General features: G+C 33.8%; 1 protein-coding gene and 1 non-coding gene across 2 annotated transcripts; one reads left to right on the forward strand and one right to left on the reverse strand.

The window, feature by feature from the left end:
- Positions 1 to 10,830: 10,830 nt before the first annotated feature.
- On the forward strand, positions 10,831 to 12,915 carry LOC134263818 (toll-like receptor 3). Its single transcript, XM_062746196.1, has one exon. It carries the CDS (start codon positions 10,831 to 10,833, stop codon positions 12,913 to 12,915), a length of 2,085 nt encoding a protein of 694 aa, XP_062602180.1.
- A 1,960-nt stretch (positions 12,916 to 14,875) lies between these two features.
- Trnan-guu (transfer RNA asparagine (anticodon GUU)) lies at positions 14,876 to 14,949 on the reverse strand. Its single transcript has one exon. It is a non-coding gene; the product is annotated as a tRNA-Asn (tRNA).
- Between the last annotated feature and the right edge of the window lie 8,251 nt (positions 14,950 to 23,200).

The following is a 23,200-nucleotide window of genomic DNA, read 5'->3' on the forward strand; positions in this document are numbered from 1 at the left end:
TCACAGAAAATCAAGCATCTTTTTCATATCAACTTCTGAGTACTTGTGTGTACAATCACAATGTTTTTGATAAAATAATTTTGAAAATGACCAATTACAAGATCAAGTTAATTAACGACTTCCATTTTTATTGAAACAGCAGTTGTCAATGATGTCAAAAAGCCTGGGCATTTTAATATAAAAAAAGTATACAGTGCTAGATATCGAACATCAGATCAAATGTTTTTCTTCCTGCGACTATAGTCTGCTGGACACCTCAATTCACTTATTTTAAAAGTGCAACAAATTAACGAGGCATAATCTTTGAATTGGCACTAAAAATCCTCAATATCATAAATCATTTCTAGAATTGTGCCAGACGATGGATCAAATATGAGAGGAAATACTTTAAAACTTAACCAGAAAGGCATTAAAGTAAATAGGGTAGACGCTTCAAGTTAAACGGCCAAGGGGCAATAAATAAGCCATATATTCTTCTGTCTTTGATAATTCTGAAATGGGAAAACGGGATTGGATGGATATGATTAATATTTATGGTCCGTAGTTAAAGCAGGTAACAGCAATCCAATTTACTTTATGTTGCTTTTGTAGAATTTCTTCCAAAATCAAATGCCAATTTTAAAACTAATGCCAACAACGAAACAAATTCATTTTACTTTATCTTTTTTCATAAAGTTCTTAAAACAAAGATACATAGTAATTTCCAGTATATATTGTTCAAAGCTCTGCTTTACTCGCGAAAATAACAACAATATTGAAAAAGAAACGGGAAAGTGTACAATATATTTGAGAGGTGGTGTTACACAAATGTGAAATTTTGGAACTTTCATCTTCAGAAGTTAAGAGTATTGGATTCCGAGGAGAAATACTTCAACGAAGTTTGAACATTATTCCCACACCTAATTTCTACAGACTTTTCAATTTTTCTGGAATGATAGGAACTTTTCAGGATCGTTTGTGCTCTCAATTTGTATCGTTTAATGGGCTTTTGATTGATTGAATAAATGGTTGCTATTGTATCGTGTTTTACGTCCTACTGGAGTTTTTTTTTCCCATTCAATCACCATACTTTCTGTGGAGGACTTCAAATTTAGACCTATACTCGGCCCTCAGGGCCATTGAACAATGAACATTGAGGTATGCCAACTTGGGACCTCCAGTTTTAAGTCTCAATCAGAAGATCAGTAACTTTCTTTACTGTAGATTCTTTATTTTTGCGAGTACTTATTATCGCCAATGGTTCTTCAACGGTAAATAGCGAGAAAAATAATTAGAGAATGAAGGGTTCATCAAAAGATCTATATTTCAGGACCATAAAAATAAAGGCGAGTAATGCTTCTCGCGAAATTACGCGATAATTAATTCCACGCGTATATTTAGGAATTTACGGTATCATTGCCGGACGCTTGGCAAAGAAACAGTTACCACTTTTGTTAACGTCTTACCTGAAATGTATGGAGTTGACGAACAATTTTTAAGCTCAAAAGTCCATTCAACAATACACAGAGTAAACAAGGTCATTAAAAACATCAGAGGTAAGATCAGGTGACATGGGGGAGTGAACATCCCCTGGCGACCGGTCACACCCGCCGCATGCCCCTTGTCTTGATCGGGAAATAACGGAAAATCCGTCTGATGCGGCGCGGCGATCGAAAATCTAACTAGTGCCTTGCTACCACGGCACAAACGACACTTCCATTAGTTAAAATACAGATTAATGGGATTTAAAACTCAAGAAAATAAATATACAGAAGTACTGACATCTGCAATTTTTGAACCGAGTTCGAAACATATACATGTATTCAATATACATCACTTTAAAAAAGTGCATGTCCTTCAAAACTTGTATTGACAGACAACCATTTGTACAGAGGGAGGTAACTCTTTCGTCTTTTCTTTAGTTGTTTGACGAGACTAACAATACATAAACATGACTAAGGGCCTGATGAATCGTAGGAGTATTGGAATTCGACTTTATTATACCCGCACTTTCTAAAGAAAGTTCGGGTATATTGTTGTTACTCATGTCCGTCCGTCCGTCCGTCCGTCCGTCCGTCCGTCCGTCCGTCTGTCACACTTTTCTTCCCTGAACTCCTCTTACATTTTACACAGTAGCCTAATCATCTTTGGGGAGAAGGTTTGTGGTGTCATGTAGATGTGCAGTAAGGTTTCGGAATTTTGATTTTGCCCCGGGGGGTCAAATGGGGGTCGAAAAATGACGTTTTTTATGCAAAAAGCCCCGTCTTCCCTGAACTCCTCTTACATTTTACAGAGTAGCCTTATCATCTTTGGGGAGATGGTTGGTGGTGTCATGTAGATGTGCAGTAAGGTTTCGGAATTTTGATTTTGCCCCGGGGGTTCAAATGGGGGTCGAAAAATGACGTTTTTTATGCAAAAAGCCCCGTCTTCCCTAAACTCCTCTTACATTTTACACAGTAGCCTAATCATCTTTGGAGAGATGGTTGGTGGTGTCATGTAGATGTGCAGTAAGGTTTCAGAATTTTGATTTTGCCCTGGGGGGTCAAATGGGGGTCGAAAAATGACGTTTTTTATGCAAAAAGCCCCGTCGTCACTGAAATCCTCTTACAATAAACACAGTAGCCTAATCATCTTTGGAGAGATGGTTGGTGGTGTCATGTAGATGTGCAGTAAGGTTTCGGAATTTTGATTTTGCCCCGGGGGGTCAAATGGGGGTCGAAAAATGACGTTTTTTATGCAAAAAGCCCTGTTTTCCCTGAACTCCTCTTACATTTTACACAGCAGCCTAATCATCTTTGGGGAGATGGTTGGTGGTGTCATGTAGATGTGCAGTAAGGTTTTGGAATTTTGATTTTGCCCCGGGGGGTCAAATGGGGGTCGAAAAATGACGTTTTTTATGCAAAAAGCCCCGTCTTCCCTGAACTCCCCTTACATTTTACACAGTAGCCTAATCATCTTTGGGGAGATGGTTTGTGGTGTCATGTAGATGTGCAGTAAGGTTTCGGAATTTTGATTTTGCCCCAGGGGGTCAAATGGGGGTCGAAAAATGACGTTTTTTATGCAAAAAGCCCCGTCTTCCCTGAACTCCTCTTACATTTTACACAGTAGCCTAATCATCTTTGGAGAGATGGTTGGTGGTGTCATGTAGATGTGCAGTAATGTTTCAGAATTTTGATTTTGCCCCGGGGGGTCAAATGGGGGTCGAAAAATGACGTTTTTTATGCGAAAAGGCCCGTCTTCCCTGAACTCCTCTTACATTTTACACAGTAGCCTAATCATCTTTGGAGAGATGGTTGGTGGTGTCATGTAGATGTGCAGTAAGGTTTCGGAATTTTGATTTTGCCCCGGGGGGTCAAATGGGGGTCGAAAAATGACGTTTTTTATGCAAAAAGCCCCGTCTTCCCTGAACTCCTCTTACATTTTACACAGTAGTCTAATCATATTTGAGGAGATGGTTGGTGGTGTCATGTAGATGTGCAGTAAGGTTTCGGAATGTTTAATGTCTAATTGTGGCCTGACCTAGCCTTTGAGGTTATGATTTGAAAAACTAGAAATATGTCTATAGGACATGAATGTCCCACTGGATGTATATCACTCATGCTACAGGAAAATTTGTATTAGCGTATTAAGTTTGTTGAAAATATCTTGAACAGTTTCTTTAGAATTGAAACTAAAATCTAAATAAATTTGATATAGATTATAAATCCTCACCAAATTATGTATAAGTGCATGCTAAACATAAAAATGTCTTAAATTATTTCTTTAAAACTAAGCAAAATACAAATAAAAAAGGATGGAGGTCAAGGTCAGAGGAATGTGCAAGGTGAAGTTTTTGATGAAGTTATCAGCATATTATGTTTGATAAAAATATCTTGAATGATTTAATGAAACTGACCTTAACACTTTTTCTAAGAAAAGAGAGGTCAAAGGAAAGGTAAGGGCCAAAATGTTAAATGTTGCAGTTGAAAAGCTTACATCAGTATGAATTTACCATTAGCATATGAAGTTTGATAAAACTATAATTAATGGTTTATTTAAAACCTTAGATAAACACAAATTTAAAAAGTGAGGTCAAGGTCAAAGGAAAATTCAAGGTCAAAATAAGTTGATGTATTAATAGCTCTCAGCAGTATGTATCAGCATATGAAGTTTGATAAATATATTTTGAATTGTTTACTCAAAACTGATTTAGACATTAATTTTAGAAAAGTGAGGTCAAGGTCACAGGAAAGGTCAAGGTAAAAAAGAGTGAAGTATTGTAAAGCTTACATAAGTATGTATCATCATGTAAAGTTTCATTACACAACTTGAATGGTTTCTTTAAAATAAAGCTAAACAGTAATTTAAGGAGGCTAGGGGGTCAACAAATTATTTTTTTATTAACCACCGGTTATAACTTAAATTTGGGGATATGATATCTTAAGCCGTCAACTATCATTTGTCAAAAAAAAAAATTTCATAAATTTTAGTTTTAAAATTTGATCATTTTATCATTTTTATTATACTTTTATATGGAGCTCTTCTTCTAAAGGAGATCAAAATAGTCTAAAAATGGCCGCAACCACCCAGCCTCTTTAAAGAAAAGTTACGTGAAGGTCAAAGGAAAAGTCAAAGTCAAAAAATATTGCTGCAGTTGGATATTTACATCAGTGTGCATCAACATATGAACTTTGATAAAAATATCTAGAAAGTTTCTTTGAGCCCAATGGAAAGACAGATGGAAGGGTGGAGGACGGACATGACAAAAACTATACATGTATTCCTAATCATGGTGTGGCATAAAAAACTTGAATCTACATTATATGACGATGTTTCCATCTATCAAGATTATACAAGCAAATTCAAAGAATTGTGGTCCTCTGCTTTCTGTGATTTAGTGAATGGGATGCCATAATTTATGGCATATTATGTCATTGAATATGCACCCATATCATATATCAATTTTTGAAAATTAGGTCAAAGGGGTAAAATCATAGCATGTTCTGAAACATTTTGTTGCAGGTAATGTACATGTCAAATATAAAAGTCATATCTCTTTTGAATCAAAATTTATATATACAATATAATATTTTTGAAAAGTAGGTTAAACTTCTAGGTCAAGGTCACAGAGTCAAAAGTAATGATATATTTAGAAAAGTCTTTTCACATGTAATAAACATGTATAATTTGAATGCCCTTTCTTTTCTCTTTCAAATTGATCAATTTAAAATGTTATTTTTTGGAAAGTAAATAAAACTTTAAGGTCAAGGTCTCACTTGGGTTAAAAAATCATAGTATATTTAGAAAGTTTTGTGGTAATGTACATGTGAAATAGGAAAGCAGTATCTCTTATTATTCAAAAGTTATGACCAAGGTTAAAGCTGTCAATAAAATGTACAAACTGACAGACAAATGAGATTTAACGTCCCCTCCCTTTCCCCAAAACGGGGGACAATAATGCCCTTGCTGTTCTTGAGAAGAAGATTTATGATGGAAAAAATCCCCTGCATATTTCTTAACGCAAATCAATATTGTGTTTTTATGTCATTTTGTTTGTTATTAAACATCCCTCTCAGGAATTTTTCACTGATATGGAGACACCACCACTTGAAAAATAATGAGGACAAGTTAGATTTGAGGTCAACATTCATTTTAGGAGTTTTCAACCATTAAGACATAAAGAAATATTAACTCGATCCTTCCCCTCACCCCTTCCCAGACCCCTGTTTGTTTATGTATGCAAACTACTACTTGTATTACATTAAAAAAAAATTATACAAATAGTTTAATGTGGTCCATCTCTGAATGATTTTCATTCCTATTCTAGGCCGCCGCCAGATGATAAGTTGACACAAATTCATGAAAAAAATGTCAAGTAATCTTATCATTGATGCACTTTTATTTAATTTAATGCAGTCATATTGTGAACATTTCCAGCTCATTAGGAGTGGGAATGACCTCCAGGGGTTAATTCATAACCTTTATACCATTAAATTTACATAACATAATAACACAAGAAACAAAATTATGGAGAGTCAAATGGAAAAACTTTCCAACTATTTAGGAGTCACATGATCATTTGTCATTACAGGGACAGGGAGTGGATTGGCTGATCGCCCTCTCACCCCCCCACCCCCCCCCCCCTTGGAATTTGCAGGACTATAATATATACTGGAGGAAATAAAAATGACTTTGTATGCCCTAAGTGTCCCTCCACCATAGAAAACAGACCCAAACATAACTTTTTTTTTTTAGCTTCTCAGGAAATTCTGGTCTGGAAACCCCCCTCCCTCCCAGTCCCAGAAAAAAATTCTGGATCTTGTAACGGAATGTAACGTTGATAACGGGGGATAACTCTTCAGAATGTCAAAGCATCGGATGACCTTTGATCCTTTAAACTTGAACCTAACCGTTTGCATTTCAGACTATTTTACCCAAATTTATACCAAAACTTTGTACTTACTGATTGTCATTATTTAGGTCCTGTAATCTTCTAGTCCGAAAAATCTGACGTTTTCCTGGCTTTTTTACGATTTTGATATTTTACATGCCAGGAAAACTGGCATGTAAAATATCAAAATCGTAAAAAAGCCAGAAAAACGTCAGATTTTTCGGACTAGTAATCTTCATGAAATATAATCCAATTAAAACACAAAATGAAATAATTCCTATATGCAATGATGTGTATACCACACTAGTAGCCTACTGCACGTGCAGTGAAATCTAAAAATGATAATGCCAATGGTAAAACTAGTACTTAAGTTGGGTACGTGACGGAAGCCCAATGTGATGCAGGTGTTCAAATACATGTATAGTGCAAGAACAAATTGAAAATTATAACTTACGAAAGATGTTTTATCTTAACTTTCCATCTAGGCCTATTTCCAAAAACAGGCAAATTAGGTGTGTTTGTGTGTGTGTGTTGATGGGAGAGGGGTGGGGGTTGACTAAATTGATTGTGTATATATGGCAGCTTTCAAGAAGTTTAGAACTGCCTTGTCAAATATAAATAAACTTTGCACATTTTGAAAAATTCATCAAAAACTCTTTACACTAATTTGAATAATATTATTTGTTGATTTATAGACATGAGAAAATAGATTTAAAAAGTTCCAATTATGTGCCAAAAATTTATAACCCCCCCCCCCCTTTATCAAACCTTATTTACATCATTAATTAGTTCTGTTGTTTAATTCAGACTAGTAATGAATTAAGGATATGAAATACTTATTAGATGGAGGCCCATGGGTCACATGGTCACCTGAGCATATTATGCTCAATTTGATAAAACATGTAATATGTAAATTATTGAATTATATTGACTTTTTCCTTGGTAAAGCCCAATATGAAGAAGTGTGCATTTAGAGGCAAACACCTTAGTGCGGGTATTACTGTCTCATGACAGCATCTAGTTTTCCTTGAATTTGGAAGAGTGCTTTATACCTTGACACAGTTATCTAAACGTTAAGTATGCCTTTTATATCCTCTTTGTATGTTTAAGATATTTGGGTATCTATGTATTTAAGCACCTGTTTCTACCTCTCATACAACAATAAGTAGTTCCTTTAATGTTCCATGAAGACACATTACGTAATTCCCGGAAATGCAATGCTGTAAGAGGAGAGATATTGGGGCCTCTTTCACCTAAAACATTGTTTCTCAATTCTTCGAATACGAAATATACGCATTTCTTTTTTACTTATCAGATGAACACGCACTTATCATGTACATATATGTCGAGCAATTTCCTTAAATAATGGGCATAGTATCAATATGTGACCATTCAAATGATCAAATTGATGCAAGAGGCAAATGAACATCACTTTACAGTAATCTAACCGTTATTTTAATATACATGTGACAAACTGCTCGGGTACTAAAGAAAAGTTATCAAGAAGATTAAAAAAAAAAAAATGATGGACATTAAACGTACCTTGTAAGTGAGAAAAAGTATACACTTTTCTGCTAGAATCCTAAAAAAAAAACTTTTTTCTTCAAGATTAAAAGAAATAAACATATTAGTCTGAGTATATATATGTACGCTATTGATCAGTACACGATTAAACTTATTTTCAAATTTCTCAAAAGCCTATAACAAGTACATCAAAACTTACGACTTTTGAACACTTTATACATCATTTTCTCTCGATAATTTAAAATATACATACTTTGATATCTCAGACAATATCTATTTGGAGACCAGGTCTTCGAACAATCTGTTGGAATTTCCACGGACATCATTTGCATCCCGATTCATTTGAGGTATAATAACCTAAAAACCTAAACATGAAAAGAAGAAACACATTTACTGTGACCTCAGTTCGACATTAATTTTAGATGGACGTCCTGTCAATTAACAACTTATTGTAATTACTATGTCGATATAATGCAATTATAGCATTTCACAAGGAAATATAAAAATCTTATTTCATATCGAAGTTATTGAAACTTCGAATTTCTGGTCGAATTTGATTGACACCTCCTTGCACTTTCACAAATTATAATTTTATTCTGTGTCTATGCACCTTTAAAGCCATCATTTCGGAGGTTCTATGATCGTTACAATGACCTTGTCAGCAAATGCAATCTATCGTTAAGTCAAGTATATACAGACAGAGTTATTCATACTAATTGAAAAGCCATGGGTTACACACTGAATAGACGACTTATTTTCTGTTATTTCCCAAATATGACAAGGGGCAAACGCCGGGTGTGACCGTCGGAAGGGGATGCTCTCTCCTTCATGGTACCTGATCCCATCTCTTATGTTTTAGAGGTCCGTGTTTGCTCTGCTCCTGATTTGTATTATATGAATGGACGATATGAATAGTTCGAAAAATACTTTCTCAATTTATTTCTGTTTAAATGTTGGGATTTTAAACGCCTTTTACTCTGGGCCGGAATTAAAAATATCTTTGTTTCCCTAACCCGACCCAAAATTTTCAAGTTGGGTCGGTAGGTAGGTAAACAATTTTATTTTCTGACAGCAGCTTTAAAAATGCATTCTAAAATTTAATAGAAAATAACATTTATAAATAAGAAAAGTAGAGAAGAAAGTGATTTGTGAACAAAATGCTAGGTTTCATACATATATATGCCGTTTAAAAGCAAAATTCGTGATTAATTAATTCACAACTGTAATTTAGATGAACTTGTGAAATATCTCACGCCAGAGTACATTTATATAAATCGAATAAAACAAGACAAGATTCTCATATATGCAAAGACTGGACATCCGAGTATATTTTTTTCAAACCTTCAATCATCCTCCAGTGCTTATAGACAGTCATTGTACTTTTTTGAGGACCATGAGATTTACAGTGGTTCTAGAGCATTTTGCTTTGGAGTTAAGACGTAAGTGGCTAATTTTAAGTCGCAGGTTTAAATACCAATGAGGAACGTTGAAAACGGTCCTTCAAAAGGGACCATAAAAACTTTTGTCCTGTGTCGCAAAAGATGCTGGCTCAAAAAGATCCCAATGTTTAAATGAACCAAACCGAATCTACAAATGATGAAAATGCTATATAAAACAATGTCATAGTCACGAAGTTTAACCCGTAAATGAAGGCATAAAAAAGGACAACTGAATTATATTTATCATGATGAATATGCACACATAGTTACAACAACTCCTATGATTCCATAATGGCATATACTAGTAGTTAACATAGGAACATAGATGAATTGTTTATTAGATCAAAACTCAAATTAAATAAAATGCAGCGAATTTGAATGATGTGTTCATTAGGTGGGCCCCTCATCTGCTCATGAGGCTGGCCTTTCCATGTATTACGTATACCTGAAATTCAACAGACAGATTTCTTTGTTCGTTGTTTACCGTCCTTTTCGAAAATTTATTCACTCACATGGAGACGCCAAGACACCTCCGAAACACTCTTAATTAGTCATGGTAAATTTTATTATCAAATTGTTTCAAGAGTGAAGAATTCTAGTTAGCTAAAGGCATAAGATTGAGACATAGCCGTTGTTTTAGGAAGAACTATACTTCTACTTCACATCTGGACGCTATTTTGTTTCCATCAAATGCTTGAACATCACAGTGGAACAATGTCGGCAGTTCTGATCAAAACTGATTTTGATGAAATTGTATTTAATAAAACTTGGTTGACAATAAAAAAAAAATTTGAATCATCTTATTTAAAAAATCTTTACAGTCGGCGCGTTTGAGTTGGGTCGGTCGCGTTAGGGGAAACAAAGGTATTTTTTTTTTGGCCTTGTATATAATATTTTCTAGAGACCTCAGAGCATTTTTGCTAGATACGATATCGATGAGATGTTCTACCTTTGCGGTATTTTTTCTCCTTTTGTGTAAAAGATAAAACACTCACCCTAGTCTTATGCAATAGTAAATAAATATTTTGTTTCAAAACTCTTTTATGTAAATAGGATTATTATTTTTTCGTTGAAATTGAACTGTTTATCAGCTCCCTAAATAATATCCGTGTCAAATCTCTGCGCCTCTTTACAATTTCCACGAATTAAAATACAAGTATATATCTGTCTCTTTCTTGTCTGCGTCATTTAAAATAACTGAATCTCCAAACTTGCCTAGTAGGCGAACAAGACTGTCCCTTTGGGAAGGGGAGAGAGAGATTCTTTTTTTTTTTAAAGAAAGCCAGGAACAAAGTTGTACGGGTCTCAATACCACGTCCTGTCCTTCCTGAAATGTCAACGTATATTTTATCACTTTTCCTGTTAATGGGGATAACAAATGGACAGTTTTATGTGGAAAGATGTGCGTCAACGAACATCTCGTCTGGGGAAATATTATACACAGATATGGTTCTTCCAGATCATAACAGAACGGATTTCAATTGCTACAAAGTAAATACAAACATTGTTTACTGTGAAATGCGGAGAGATACAGTGTGTGCTTGCTCAACAGTATACAAGTGGCAAAAATCAGAGCTTAATGAACTAGTCCCAGAGTTCCTTTCTCGGAGAGGAAATAGTCATGTGCTATTTAGTGGTGATAAGAAGAAGAGCGATTACTATTACATCTCAGTGACAAAGAGTTTTCTACGAATGCTTCCTGAAAATCTTTGCGATTTTCCATTCACAGTATCAATAAATTTTACACACAACAAAATAGAAACTCTGAGAAACTTCTCGTGTGTAGAGAAACTAACGTTTCTGGACTTGTCGCACAATAGAATAAGGGACATCTACAAATCATTTTTCCATGGACTTTCTTTACTTTGGGATGTTAATTTGTCATTTAATGAAATTTCCTACATTGAACCTGGAACATTTAATGATGAATCCCTCAGCTTGAATAACCTAGACGTTTCACATAATTCAATACTTGTTTTAGATCTTTCCAATCTTCTACTATCTAAAACGTTTTGTAACATTTCTTATGCGGGCAATAAAATTGCCAGTTTCACGAATAAAGCAGATGACCCAATAAAATATGAAGACAATTTTTCAGAAGTAGGATTTTTTGACCTATCTTTTAACAACATTGACAAAATTCCCAGTTTCGAAGAATTAAACCTTGGAAAAGGATACAGCTTTCTGGGGAAAGTTATATTCAACCGTTTCATCTTTCAAGTGATATCAAATCCAATCGTGTGTGATTGCTTTTTGGAAGAAATGTTATGGAATCTCCGAAATGTGAAGCACACCTTTAAAACTGACAGCGATTTTTTGGGATATACATGCTCATATCCAGCCAATCTACAAAACGTTTCCATCGTAAAAAGCTTTGTTTATAACAATAGTTTTGATGAACTTGTTTGTAAATTACCTAAATGTCCCCGAAACTGTGAGTGTGTTTTTCAATCAAGTCAATTTCGAATCATCATTGACTGCACGGAAAATTTTAATGGAAAGGCACTTCCTACTTTTAATTTTACTGACATGGTTGAAAGTGTTAAAGGTCATTCCAAGCTACAAGAAACAACGATACATCTTCAGCTGTCAGGAAGACAAGTTGAAACAATAGATAACAGAAGCTTTTTTCCCAACCTCTCTTACATTGACCTGTCAAACAACAAAGTGAAAACTGTAAAAGAATCCTTTTTCTTGGAGCTATCACGTGTGCCGAACATAAAAATTAATTTTACCAGTAACCGTGGTGTTCTAAAACTCCCAAATGGACTTCAACTATTAAACCCCAAAAGTGTCGTCCTAAATAATGTCACGATTGCCTGTGATTGTGAACTTATGTCTTGGTTCATGCAATGGCTTACCAGTAGAGAAAAAGATTTGAAGGGACTTGGTATAACATGTAGAGTCAATTCTTATTCCATTCCAATACAAAACGTCACAGACTCCGATCTGGGCTGCAGTCAGGATCAAAACGAGAACTTCAACCTTGTATTCGTTATAGGGGGCTTTCTCGTTTTCCTCGTTATTGTCTTTTTTGTATATTCAAAATATGGCCACTACTTTTTAGTGTTTCGTAAATGCCTTTCAAGATCAAAGCAACACAGCAGTTTTAGGTATGACGTGTATGTATCCATAGACGAGGAAAATGAGGAAGTTTTGCGTTATGTCGGTACAGAGTTTCTACCGATGCTCGAAAACTTCAGTCTGAAAACATTCATGTTGGCTAGAGATTCTGAGGTTGGGAGTGTGATGGAAGAATGCATGATAGAAAGTATGAAGAAGTCCAGAATATACTTGTTTTTCCTCACAAGTACAGTTTTAACCAAAAGTGAATCGGTTTTTGTAAGGGAATGGAAGCACGCGTGGAATAACTATAAATCAAACAATACACATGACATCTTCTTTATTAATTTCGATTTGTTAAGATTGAAAGATATCAGTGACAAAAACATGAGAGCATGCATGGTTTTTGGAAAAAGTGTTAATTTTTCTGACTTTGACTTTGAAGACAAAATCAAAAAGTCATTGAAAAGAGGAGAAGTTAGGAAACAAAATCCCAAGGTGATTTTGACTATGATGTCGATTGATTTATCCACAGTTTAATATTAAATAATGCTGAAAATGAATTCAAACAATTTTATTTTTAAAATTTTAAGCACAACTGAGAAATCATCAGGTGACAGAGAGTGTAGATTTTAGAATTTCTTACAATCCATAAAAAAAACGGACTGGTGATGCATGAATAAGGGATAAATATACAAGGACAATATACATGTTAATAAAATTCCATCTTAGTTTTAGAACCACTCGGTCATGATTAATCGTATTATTTCCGGGACAAAGATTTGCTTAAGATAGTAGCGGGGAGGTTCTAGTAGAATGAAGAAATAAATGGTTACAGGACCACATTTATTCATATAAATCTGAAAAATGCTTATTTTTGTGGATTCAATTTAGTTCTAAATTTCAAAGTACAAAACTGCCAATGAAAACAAAATCGGAATTCACAGTTACACGGATTGAACAGATTTCATGATAAACAGTTTTCACTTTTCTATTTTCTTACATTCTAAACTACAGATCAGTGGCCTGTATAGAGGCGAACTTGACGAGTTAGTCAAAATTTAAAATCAATGTAACTCTTAAAACAATTTTAATTACATTTATTACCTTAAATAAAAAGTAAAGTAAATAGAAATCAAAAGGTGTTACTGGATAATCAGGAAATGGACATGACATTAGACAAAGTGAATTGTCACTGGAAGCGTTAACATGATGTAAACACTGAAGCATAACATAAAAGTTTTTCTTTAGGTTTATATAACATGAAATATATGGAGATACAGCATTCAAGCTCAAAGTCCAATACCAGAGCAAACACGGACCTCCAACCTATCAGACGTTGAATCAAGTGCCATGGAGGAGTGAATCTATATCCTGATATATTGTCAAAGTATTTGTATTATACAACTTTAATTTACAACTTTAAAAGTTTTAAAGTGCTTTAAAAGTTTTAATTGTGTTTACAAAACAATTTATCTTTTATATAAGAACTATTTAATTTTATTTAATTAATATTGTGTACAAAAAGTAAATTTTACTTTCAAATTTACCTGAACTTCTTTTCATTATCTTGGTATTTATACTGTAGTTATGTCTTCATGCATTGTGAAAAAAATTATAAGATGCTTTGAATAATTCTCTCAACTGTTCAACGAAAACTTGAAACCTTTGCACGTTTAGTAAAAGACAATGACCCTGCTGTACGTAAACAGAGCATTTATAAATATTTTGCCACTTGGACACATACTGGGTTTCCGTGCCCTGTCTTGCCTTCTTCTACAACAATCCACGTTTTTATTCGCTATTTTCCACACTTTCTAAATCTCTGTGATATATTAATATATTAATAATTGGATTTGCCTAATTATTTTGTTTAAAAAACATTCTGATTGTACACACAATTTGAATTCATTAAAAAATGCTTGGGATATGGTGATGTTTGTATGAGATCAGGTATTCAAACAATCAATTGGAATTCCCATATTCAATTCGACCGTTATTAGCAAGCATGCAAAACCTTTTGCAAAAAGAAGCGTTGTAGCCTTCAGCTCGACATTTAGATATATCGACGATGTATTGTTAATAAACAATGGTAATATGTCGATGAAAAAAAGAAGGATGACTTTCATATTGCACCTCAGTATTAATCAATCACTTTATTATTTTAGTTTATAAGTGTAATACTTCAACATCGTGTATACATTGTATTAGATTTATATATAAAATATACTGGTATCATATAGATATCATAATGACAGTGTCTTCAGCTGAAAGATCACAGTTCAAAAATAATGGTATTAGGTGCTCTTTGTTATCTATTTTTTTTTAAAGTTATCTTCATAGGTTCGTGTTTGCTCTACTCTCGATCTAGAGTTGTATTGTTTCAATGAACTTTCAGTATTGCTAACTTTTGTTATCGCCATAATTTTAAACGTAAAAATCTTGATATTGTCTTCGTTTCATATAAACTTCTTTAGTTTAATACAAAAAATTAACCTATCGTCCCTGGGTGGGCTCGAACCACCAACCTTTCGGTTAACAGCCGAACGCGCTAACCGATTGCGCCACAGAGACAGGTAAACGAAGTGGTGATATAAAAACGACAAAATGTTTTGACACTGAATTAGTCTCTTGAAGGTTATTTAGACAGGCATCGCCCATTCATCTCATATACACTGTATTTAGATGTGTTTTATTTCCAAATTTTGCGATTATCATAATAATGAAGAGTTTACAATTTATTTTAAATATATATATATATATATATATATTGGAATATTTTTCAACAAACAGCAAATACGATGAAAAATTCCATCTTTTATTTAAATTTTTATTTATTTGTATATTTTTGTTTGATTTTATTTCAAGATTAATTTTTTATACATTCAAATTATCAATCTTTATATCAAATTTCTGTTCTTTACGATTTCTATTTGGAAAAGAAATAACCTATGAATTTGTTGAAAACGTTGAAAGAGACATATTGTGTTTAAAATGTACATGATTTGGAAGCATCATAAACTCCTCTTTTCAATTAAATTTATCTATTTTCGTGGTTGAATTGCCTCATAATTACATTGCTTATAAGTAATAAGCAATGTGATTTTGAGGCAATTCATTACAAAACAATATTTTTATAATATGTTGTAAAGAAACATAATTTGATATTATACAAACCTGTATATTATTCATAGCTGCGTTATAAATGACAATAAAATATATAGAGATAACATACAGTATTCAAGATCAAGATTCCATTAAACAAAACAAAACAGGAGCAGAGCAAACACGTCCAAAACATCAGATGGGATCAAGTGCCATGTAGATGTAATCCCCTGCTGATACCGTGTGCTGCTTGTCATGATCGGGAAATAATCGTCAATTTAATGTATAAGTAATAGAAAAGTTAAAGTCATCAAGTATTTAATTCAAAGTCCATTCTTAGGAGCAGAGCAAACAGGACATGAAAATAAAAATAAGCGTCTTTTTCAAGTCAGAAATATCCGTCGTCAATCCAGTGTAGAATAATGGACAATTAGTATGAAAAACGTCAGTGACCTTAATGTATTTTTAGGTCTCAAGCATACCAAATGGATTTAAAACTAGATGATATTCTTGTTTTATCGTGTTTGTCAATAAATTGACCTCGTTTTAGAAATTGTAAATACGTAGAGCATGCTCTTGCGTATCGAATCAACTGAGAATATAAACTCCGTATGCAGGTGATGAAGGTATATTGCTGCATAAATAAGGGAAGTTGACGATAGAAAAGTAACAGTCATCAGTTTATCATAAGCTTGGTTGTTTTCATAACGTCTTTTTCCGTAAAATATGGTATAAAAAATGTGCAGATTTATCTTATCTCAATACCAGGATATATCGTATCTACATAGGAATGGAAATTCGTACGATATAAATGAGTTGCAAGTGTTTTCTTCTTTATACGCTAAAATAGCATTTTCTGACAAGGTCATATCCTACGAAATGATGTTAATCATACTGCTGATACTCTTGTTTCAAAAATTTATTTCGTTTTAGAAATTGTACGTAGATCATGATCTTGCGTATCGAATCAACCGAAAAATATAAACCCGTTTGCAGGTGATGAAGGTAATCAAGCGACTCAAAAAGAAAATTTTGACATAAGTTTATTCCGAATATGTGGTCTCCAAGCAAGAATATTGAATACTTTATCAGGAAAGATCTTTCTGCCAGAGTTTTTTTTTCCTTGATTTTTACCCAAGATATGGCTAGTAATGAAATGAGAACTCATTTACAGTTACATGTACTTTATAATTATGATACAGCTATGGATATTAAATTCATTTTTTAAATCATAAGTTTGTTGAGGCCTTAATTCTGTACCAGAGTGAAGCTTCACTGTATAGGGAGATGCACCTGTGGGGTGAGGTGGAATTGTTAACCGAAATTTACAAATACATGTATATATAAAGAGAGACAAATCCGTATGTCATTAGCGTTTTACGGAAAATTTCAATGCTTTGGGTTTTTTTAAACTTTATATTGCAGCATTTTAAATCCGCTTTATGCGAAGGGTTGAAATAGTGTAAATATTTTCCAGGCTTGAAGAATCAATCCAAAGTGAACAATTGAAAAAAAAGTTTAAAATAATAGAATTACAGATGTTGTACTGATCTCAAAGGATTTTTAATCCTATTGAAAATTTAAAATCTAATATTAATTAATTGCTTTTTATGTAACAATTACTTTCAAATAGAACATATTTGATTATATGTCATAAATCCGTTCAAACTGTTACAAAGATATCAAGAAAGGGAGACACTGTTAAACAGTGTTTGATCTTGAAATAATAAAAAGAAAAATTCATCACACAATGCAAATCAGTGAAAATTGCATATAAAACATGGAGTCCGGGGTAAGGATCAACGAACTACTAAATTGCAATTCAAACGATATAATCTTTTGGCTTACATTGTCAACTTCTCCTTTAGTTTAGTTGTTTAGTTTACATGTATATCACCTGCACATGGTGCAAAAGTTTCCAGCTTATTCAAGAATTAAAAGTATTGCATTAGTACGGTCACTTTTCAAATTGTTACAACTTACAGGCTTTAGACAGATATGTTGATGTTCCAACTCGAAAATTTCAACAACCTCTTTTAACTAAAGTAAGCATTTCGTAAATCGTGTGACCTCGTTAACCAAAAAGCCCCTAGTATAGAAACTAGGGTCAAATTTTTAATGTTCCCTTCCTATCATTTTGTCAGGCGTGTGTTTTTATCTTTACTTTGACTACTGCTTGTTTTGTTTACTTGTTTAATGCATAGCTCCTAAGGCGAGTGTGACCAGTCAAAAGGGATTGCTTACTCCTCCTAGGCACCTAATCCACCTCTGGAATATATACAGGTCCGTGTTTTATGCCCTGTTTATAGTTGTGCATTGTTTGTAGATTTTTATTAGAGTTCTAGCAATGTTCGTTATCTTTAATTTTTCCCTGTCCACTTCCTTTGTCCAGATTTATGCGTCTTTCCATAAAACTTCATTGCTTGAAATATTTTAAATATAATTGCATTAGAAAAGTGATGTTACAGAAGAAATGGGGATTTACCGAGTTCCCCATACACCAGAGTTTACTTGAAGAAAGAAATTCGGGCACAGAAATGAAAAGTGAGAAAGTGGTAAAGGGAATTAAAGGGAAAATAAAAGACAATTTATCTTTCTGTTTCATAGCATTTCAATAAATCAAAAAACGAAACCAAGTCATAAAAAAACAAGGAAGAAACGTCTTATCAAGATTTATTGAATTTCCCATGAGAAAATAGCCCAAATGTGCATGTTTATTTAATATCACAGACTCTAACATCTCGATATTCGATTACCTAGAGTTTTTACTTAAGGACGACAAGACGAATATCGTTTTTTGAGTTCTTATCGTAAAAGTGTGGCCAGTTTTTGTCTCGCCTCGTCAGAAGCTTTTTTAGTTTATTTTTGTAGTCAACATCACAAAATGGAATATGGTGCCCCACAGTCATGATGGCTTTCATGCCCTTGTCCTTTACGTCCGATACTCTCAGCATATCAAAGTTAATTATCAATATATCTTGAGTACTACTGAATTTATGTCTATTTCATGCGTGTTTCCATTCCTTTAAAAACGTCGATTCCTGTTCATGGATGGTCGATATTGTGCTTGTAAGGAAAAAGACATGCATTCTAGACATTTCCAAGTTCTTAACAATGCATTCTTCGATAACATCACCTATTGCTGAATGTTGAGCAAAAAAAAAAAAAAAAAAAAAAAAAAAAACCACTTGAGATGGAATGTTTGAAGCATTGGGATAAACTTCCTAATTATGTAGAGCAATGCTTGCTCATTATTTTTATCTACTGAAATATATACGTCGTACTTGAACCATGTTTGTAAATTTTCTTTTTTCTGTATTTTAGATTTATATAATACAAATCCATATATGCCGTATTTTTCAAGAAAAAAGAACGCTATTAGGAATAAAATCGTAGCCAACTTTTTTCAATGCCAACTTTCTTTCACTTCCAATTTTTTTAGCATACAATACAATATTTCCTGGATATCACTTTACTGTGGTTAGAAGTGGGGGGACCAACCAACCTTTTAATGAACATTTTCAATAGTAAAGGTAATGTTGGGAAAAAAGTGGGGGGTCAGCCCCCCCCCCCCCTGGCCCCTGTTCCTACGTGCCTTGTTTAAAAGAAACATAATTTGATATTATACAAACCTGCATATTATTCATAATATGTGTTATAAATGACAAGGAGGCTGGGGGGTCAACAAATTAACCATCAAATTTAACTTAATTTTTTATATATGATATCTTAAGCTGTCAACTATCATTTGGCAAAGAAAAATATTACCCATTTTAGTTTTAAAATTTGACCATTTTTGTATATCTTCATATGTAGCTCTTCTTCTAAAGGAGATCAATATAGTCTAAAAATGGCCGCGACCCCCAGCCCTCTGAAATATATGGGGAAACAAACAGTATTCAAGCTCAAAAGTCGATAAAACAATACAAAATATGAGCAGAGCAAACACGAACCTCCAAAACATCAGATGTGTGATCAGGTACCATGTAGGAGTGAGCATCCTCTGCCGACCGGTCACATCCAACCTATGCTCCTTGTCATGATCGGAAAATAACGGAAATATCCGTTGTCAATTCAATGTATAAGTAATAGACTAACAGTTAGTATGAAAAACATCTGTAAGTGTTTGATTCAATGAAGGATATGGAGATAAAGAACAGCATTCAATATCAAAGTCTATAAAACAATACCAAATAGGAGCAGAGCAAACACGGCTCTCCAAAACACCAGAGGTGGGATCAGGTGCCATAGAGGAGTGAGCATCCCCTGCTGACCGGTCACATCCGCCGTGTGCTCCTTGTCATGATCGGGAAATAACGGGAAAATCCGTCGTCAATTCAATTTATGGATAATGGAATAACAATTAGTATGAAAAACGTCAGTTAGCATTTGACTCAATGATAATGTGTATTTACTGACAAGGGCATTGTATCGACAAAAGAACTTACGAAATGATTACTTTAAACTAGACTGCTGATTTTCTTGTTTCATCATCTTCTTTGTCAATAATTTACCTCGTTTTGGAAATTGTTCATACGTAGAGCATGGTCTTGCGTATCGAAGCAACTGATATATATATAAATTCCGTATCGAAGCAACTGAGATATATAAATTCCGTATGCAGGTGATGAAGGTATATTGCTGCATAAGGGAAGTTGACGATAGAAAAGTTAAAGTCATCGCGTTTATCATAGACCTTGGTTGTTAGATTACCATTAACGTCTTATTCAAATAAAATATCCAAGTATGAAACAGTTGTGTCAGACTCTGTGGTATCTTTTATCTCAAGCTCACCAGGATGTATTGTATCGACAGGAATGGAAATTACCATTGCTAATTGACAAAATACGCGTCTTTGATATATCTAAATGTCGAGTTGAAGGCCACAGAAAGTTTTTTCTTCTTTCCACGCATAAGATGGAAAGAAATGCATTTGCTGACGAGATCATTGTCTCCACCATAGAACTTACGAAATGATGACTTTATAGAAGACTGCAGAATATATTGTTTCCTAAGTTTTTGTCAATAATTTACCTCGTTTTGAAATTGTACATATGTAGAGCATGATCTTGCGTATCGAATCAACCGAGAAATATAAACCCCGTTTGCAGGTGATAAAGGTATTCAAAAGGTATTCAAGCGATTCAAAAAGAAAATTTTGTCTTATGTCTATTCTGAGTTTGCGGTCTCCAAGCAAGAATATTGAATACTTTATCAGGAAAGATCTTTCTGAGTTTTTTCCCCTGATATTTAACCAAGATAAGGCACGTAATAAAATGAGAACTCATTTACAATTACATGTACTTTATAATTATGATACAGGTATGAATATTAAGTTTGTTGAGACCTTAATTTTGTAGCAGAGTATAGCTTCACTGTGTAAAGGGGAATGCACCTGTGGGGTGGAATTGTTAACCGAATTTTACAAATACATGTATGTATAAAGAGAGACAAATCCGTATATCATTAGCATTTTAAGCAAAACTTCAAACACTTTGGTTTTTTGAAAACTTTATATTGCAATATTTTAAATCCGCTTTATCATTTATGTGAAGAGTTGAAAAGGTGTAAATATTCGCGAGGCTCGATGAATCAATCCAAAGTGAACAACTGGATTAAAAAAAAAATTAAAATAATAGAATTATAGATGTTGTGCTGATTTCTAAGGATTTTTAATTTTATTGAAAATTTAAAAATCTCAAATATTAATTGCTAACTTTCTTTCTTTTCATATAACAATTTCTTTCAAATAGAACATATTTAATTATAGGCCTATATCATAAGTTCGTTTACCTATTACAAAGATATCAAAAAGGGGAATAACAAACAGTGTTTGATCTTGAAATAAAAAAAAATTCAACGAACGGTGCAAATCAGTGAAAATTGCATAAAACAAGGAGCCCCGGATAGGGATCAACGAACAACTAAATTGCAATTCAAACGGAATGATCTTTCGTCTTTTACATTGTCAACTTCTCTTATCTGTGTAGTTATATTCCGCTATACATGTTTTTCATACTTCTGTAAAAGTGTTTCCTATATAAAGTAAAGAAGGTAAAATAACTATTTTTTCTATAGTCTAAAATTTCCACGCATAGCAAAGCTATACCCCGGGGTATAGTTTTTGCTATCCCCCCCCCGGAAAATTTTCATGCAAATTTTAGCGCCAATTTTCATTTCCTGTCATTTGCGGCGATATCTCCAACATTGAAAAGTCCCAACCGTACGAAACAAAGTACATCATTATAATAAAACTTATCCACTGGCAGTGAGTGAGATATCTCTTTCATCAAACCCTTGACAGGAACCATTCCCCTCTTGGAATAGTTATTAAATAGTTGGAGTAATTATCCAGTGGATAAGTGTATAATATCACCTGCTTATGGTGCAGAAGTTTCCAGTTTATTCGAGAATTAAGAGCATTTCCTGGTCATTGCGGTCTTTTTTCAAACTGAGACAGGCTATTGACAGATATGTCGATGTTTCAACTCGAAAATTCCAACAACTTCGTTTAAAGTAAGCATTTCGTAAATCCTGTGACCTAGTTAACAAAATGTTAACACCCCTAATATTAGAACTAGGGTCAAATTTTTAATGTTTCTTTCCTATCATTTTGTCAGGCGTATGTTTAATGTTTGATTTGACTACTTATTATTTTGTTTACGTGTTTAATGCATAGTACTCACGGCGTATATACGTGACCAGTCAAAAGGGGATGCTTATTCCTCCTAGGCATCTGATCCCACCTCTGGAATATTTGGAGGTCCGTGTTTTATGCCCTGTGTACAGATGTGTACTATTTGTAGATTTTTATTAGAGCTCGAGGAATTTTTGTTATCTTTAATTTTTTACCCCTTAAGTATCCTGTCCACTTCCTTTGTCCAGATTAATGCATCTGTCCATAGATAAGACAAACTTTATTCATTTAAAAATTTTAGATATAAATGCAGTAGAAAAATGATGTCACAGAAAAAGGGTTTACCGAGTTAACAATACACTATACCCATACGAAGAAAAAAATATCTCAAAAATATAAAAAAATTTCCCCGTCAAACACATCTATATGTCGTTATATGCAAGCAGATTGTACTTTTTCTCACGTTTAAAGAATGGCCCTATTCGGTATAATAAAAATACACAAGTTTAGAAACAAAAGTTGTAAACAAACGGGGGGTTCCCCGCTTCGAGACAGATTTCCAAGGTAATAACAGTGTTACCTAAAATTTAACTATTTTAAAATTTGTATCTTGTTTATCATAAATAAATGATACGTAAACTTTTCTTCATTGGCAGCTTTGGAGGAGGTTTTGGAGTTGCGTTTCTCTTTTGCCTTATCTGATTGGTTAGATATTTAAACTGTATTACAATTAACCAATCAGATAAGGCGAAACAGAAGTGCGAGTGCATAACCTCCTCCAAAGCTGTCAATGGAGAAAATTTATGTATCCGATTAATAAATCATCCGATTACGGCATATTAAACATCAATGGCGGGGTTTAGATTAAATAGTTTTGTAGAAAAACATCTCCCTGACAGAGTGTTTGCAAAAGTATGATCGGTAACACTGTTATTACCTTGGAAATCTGTCTGAACAGAAGTTTACAACTTTTGTTTCTTACCTTGTCATCTTCGCTAGCCAAGGGTTTCTGAACGCTACTCTCCTCATAAACCCTTGGCCTACGGTGTTCATAGAAATCAGTTCTGATTGGATTTATACACC

This window comes from Saccostrea cucullata, unplaced genomic scaffold, assembly GCF_032062105.1.
Source record: "Saccostrea cucullata isolate Sc308-1 unplaced genomic scaffold, CSIRO_AGI_Scuc_v1 ctg876, whole genome shotgun sequence".
NCBI classification, from domain to species: domain Eukaryota; kingdom Metazoa; phylum Mollusca; class Bivalvia; order Ostreida; family Ostreidae; genus Saccostrea; species Saccostrea cuccullata.

Bases quoted from the DNA above. Each gene is read 5' to 3' on its own strand.
- LOC134263818 (XM_062746196.1), top strand. From the start codon at position 10,831: ATGCGGAGAGATACAGTGTGTGCTTGCTCAACAGTATACAAGTGGCAA.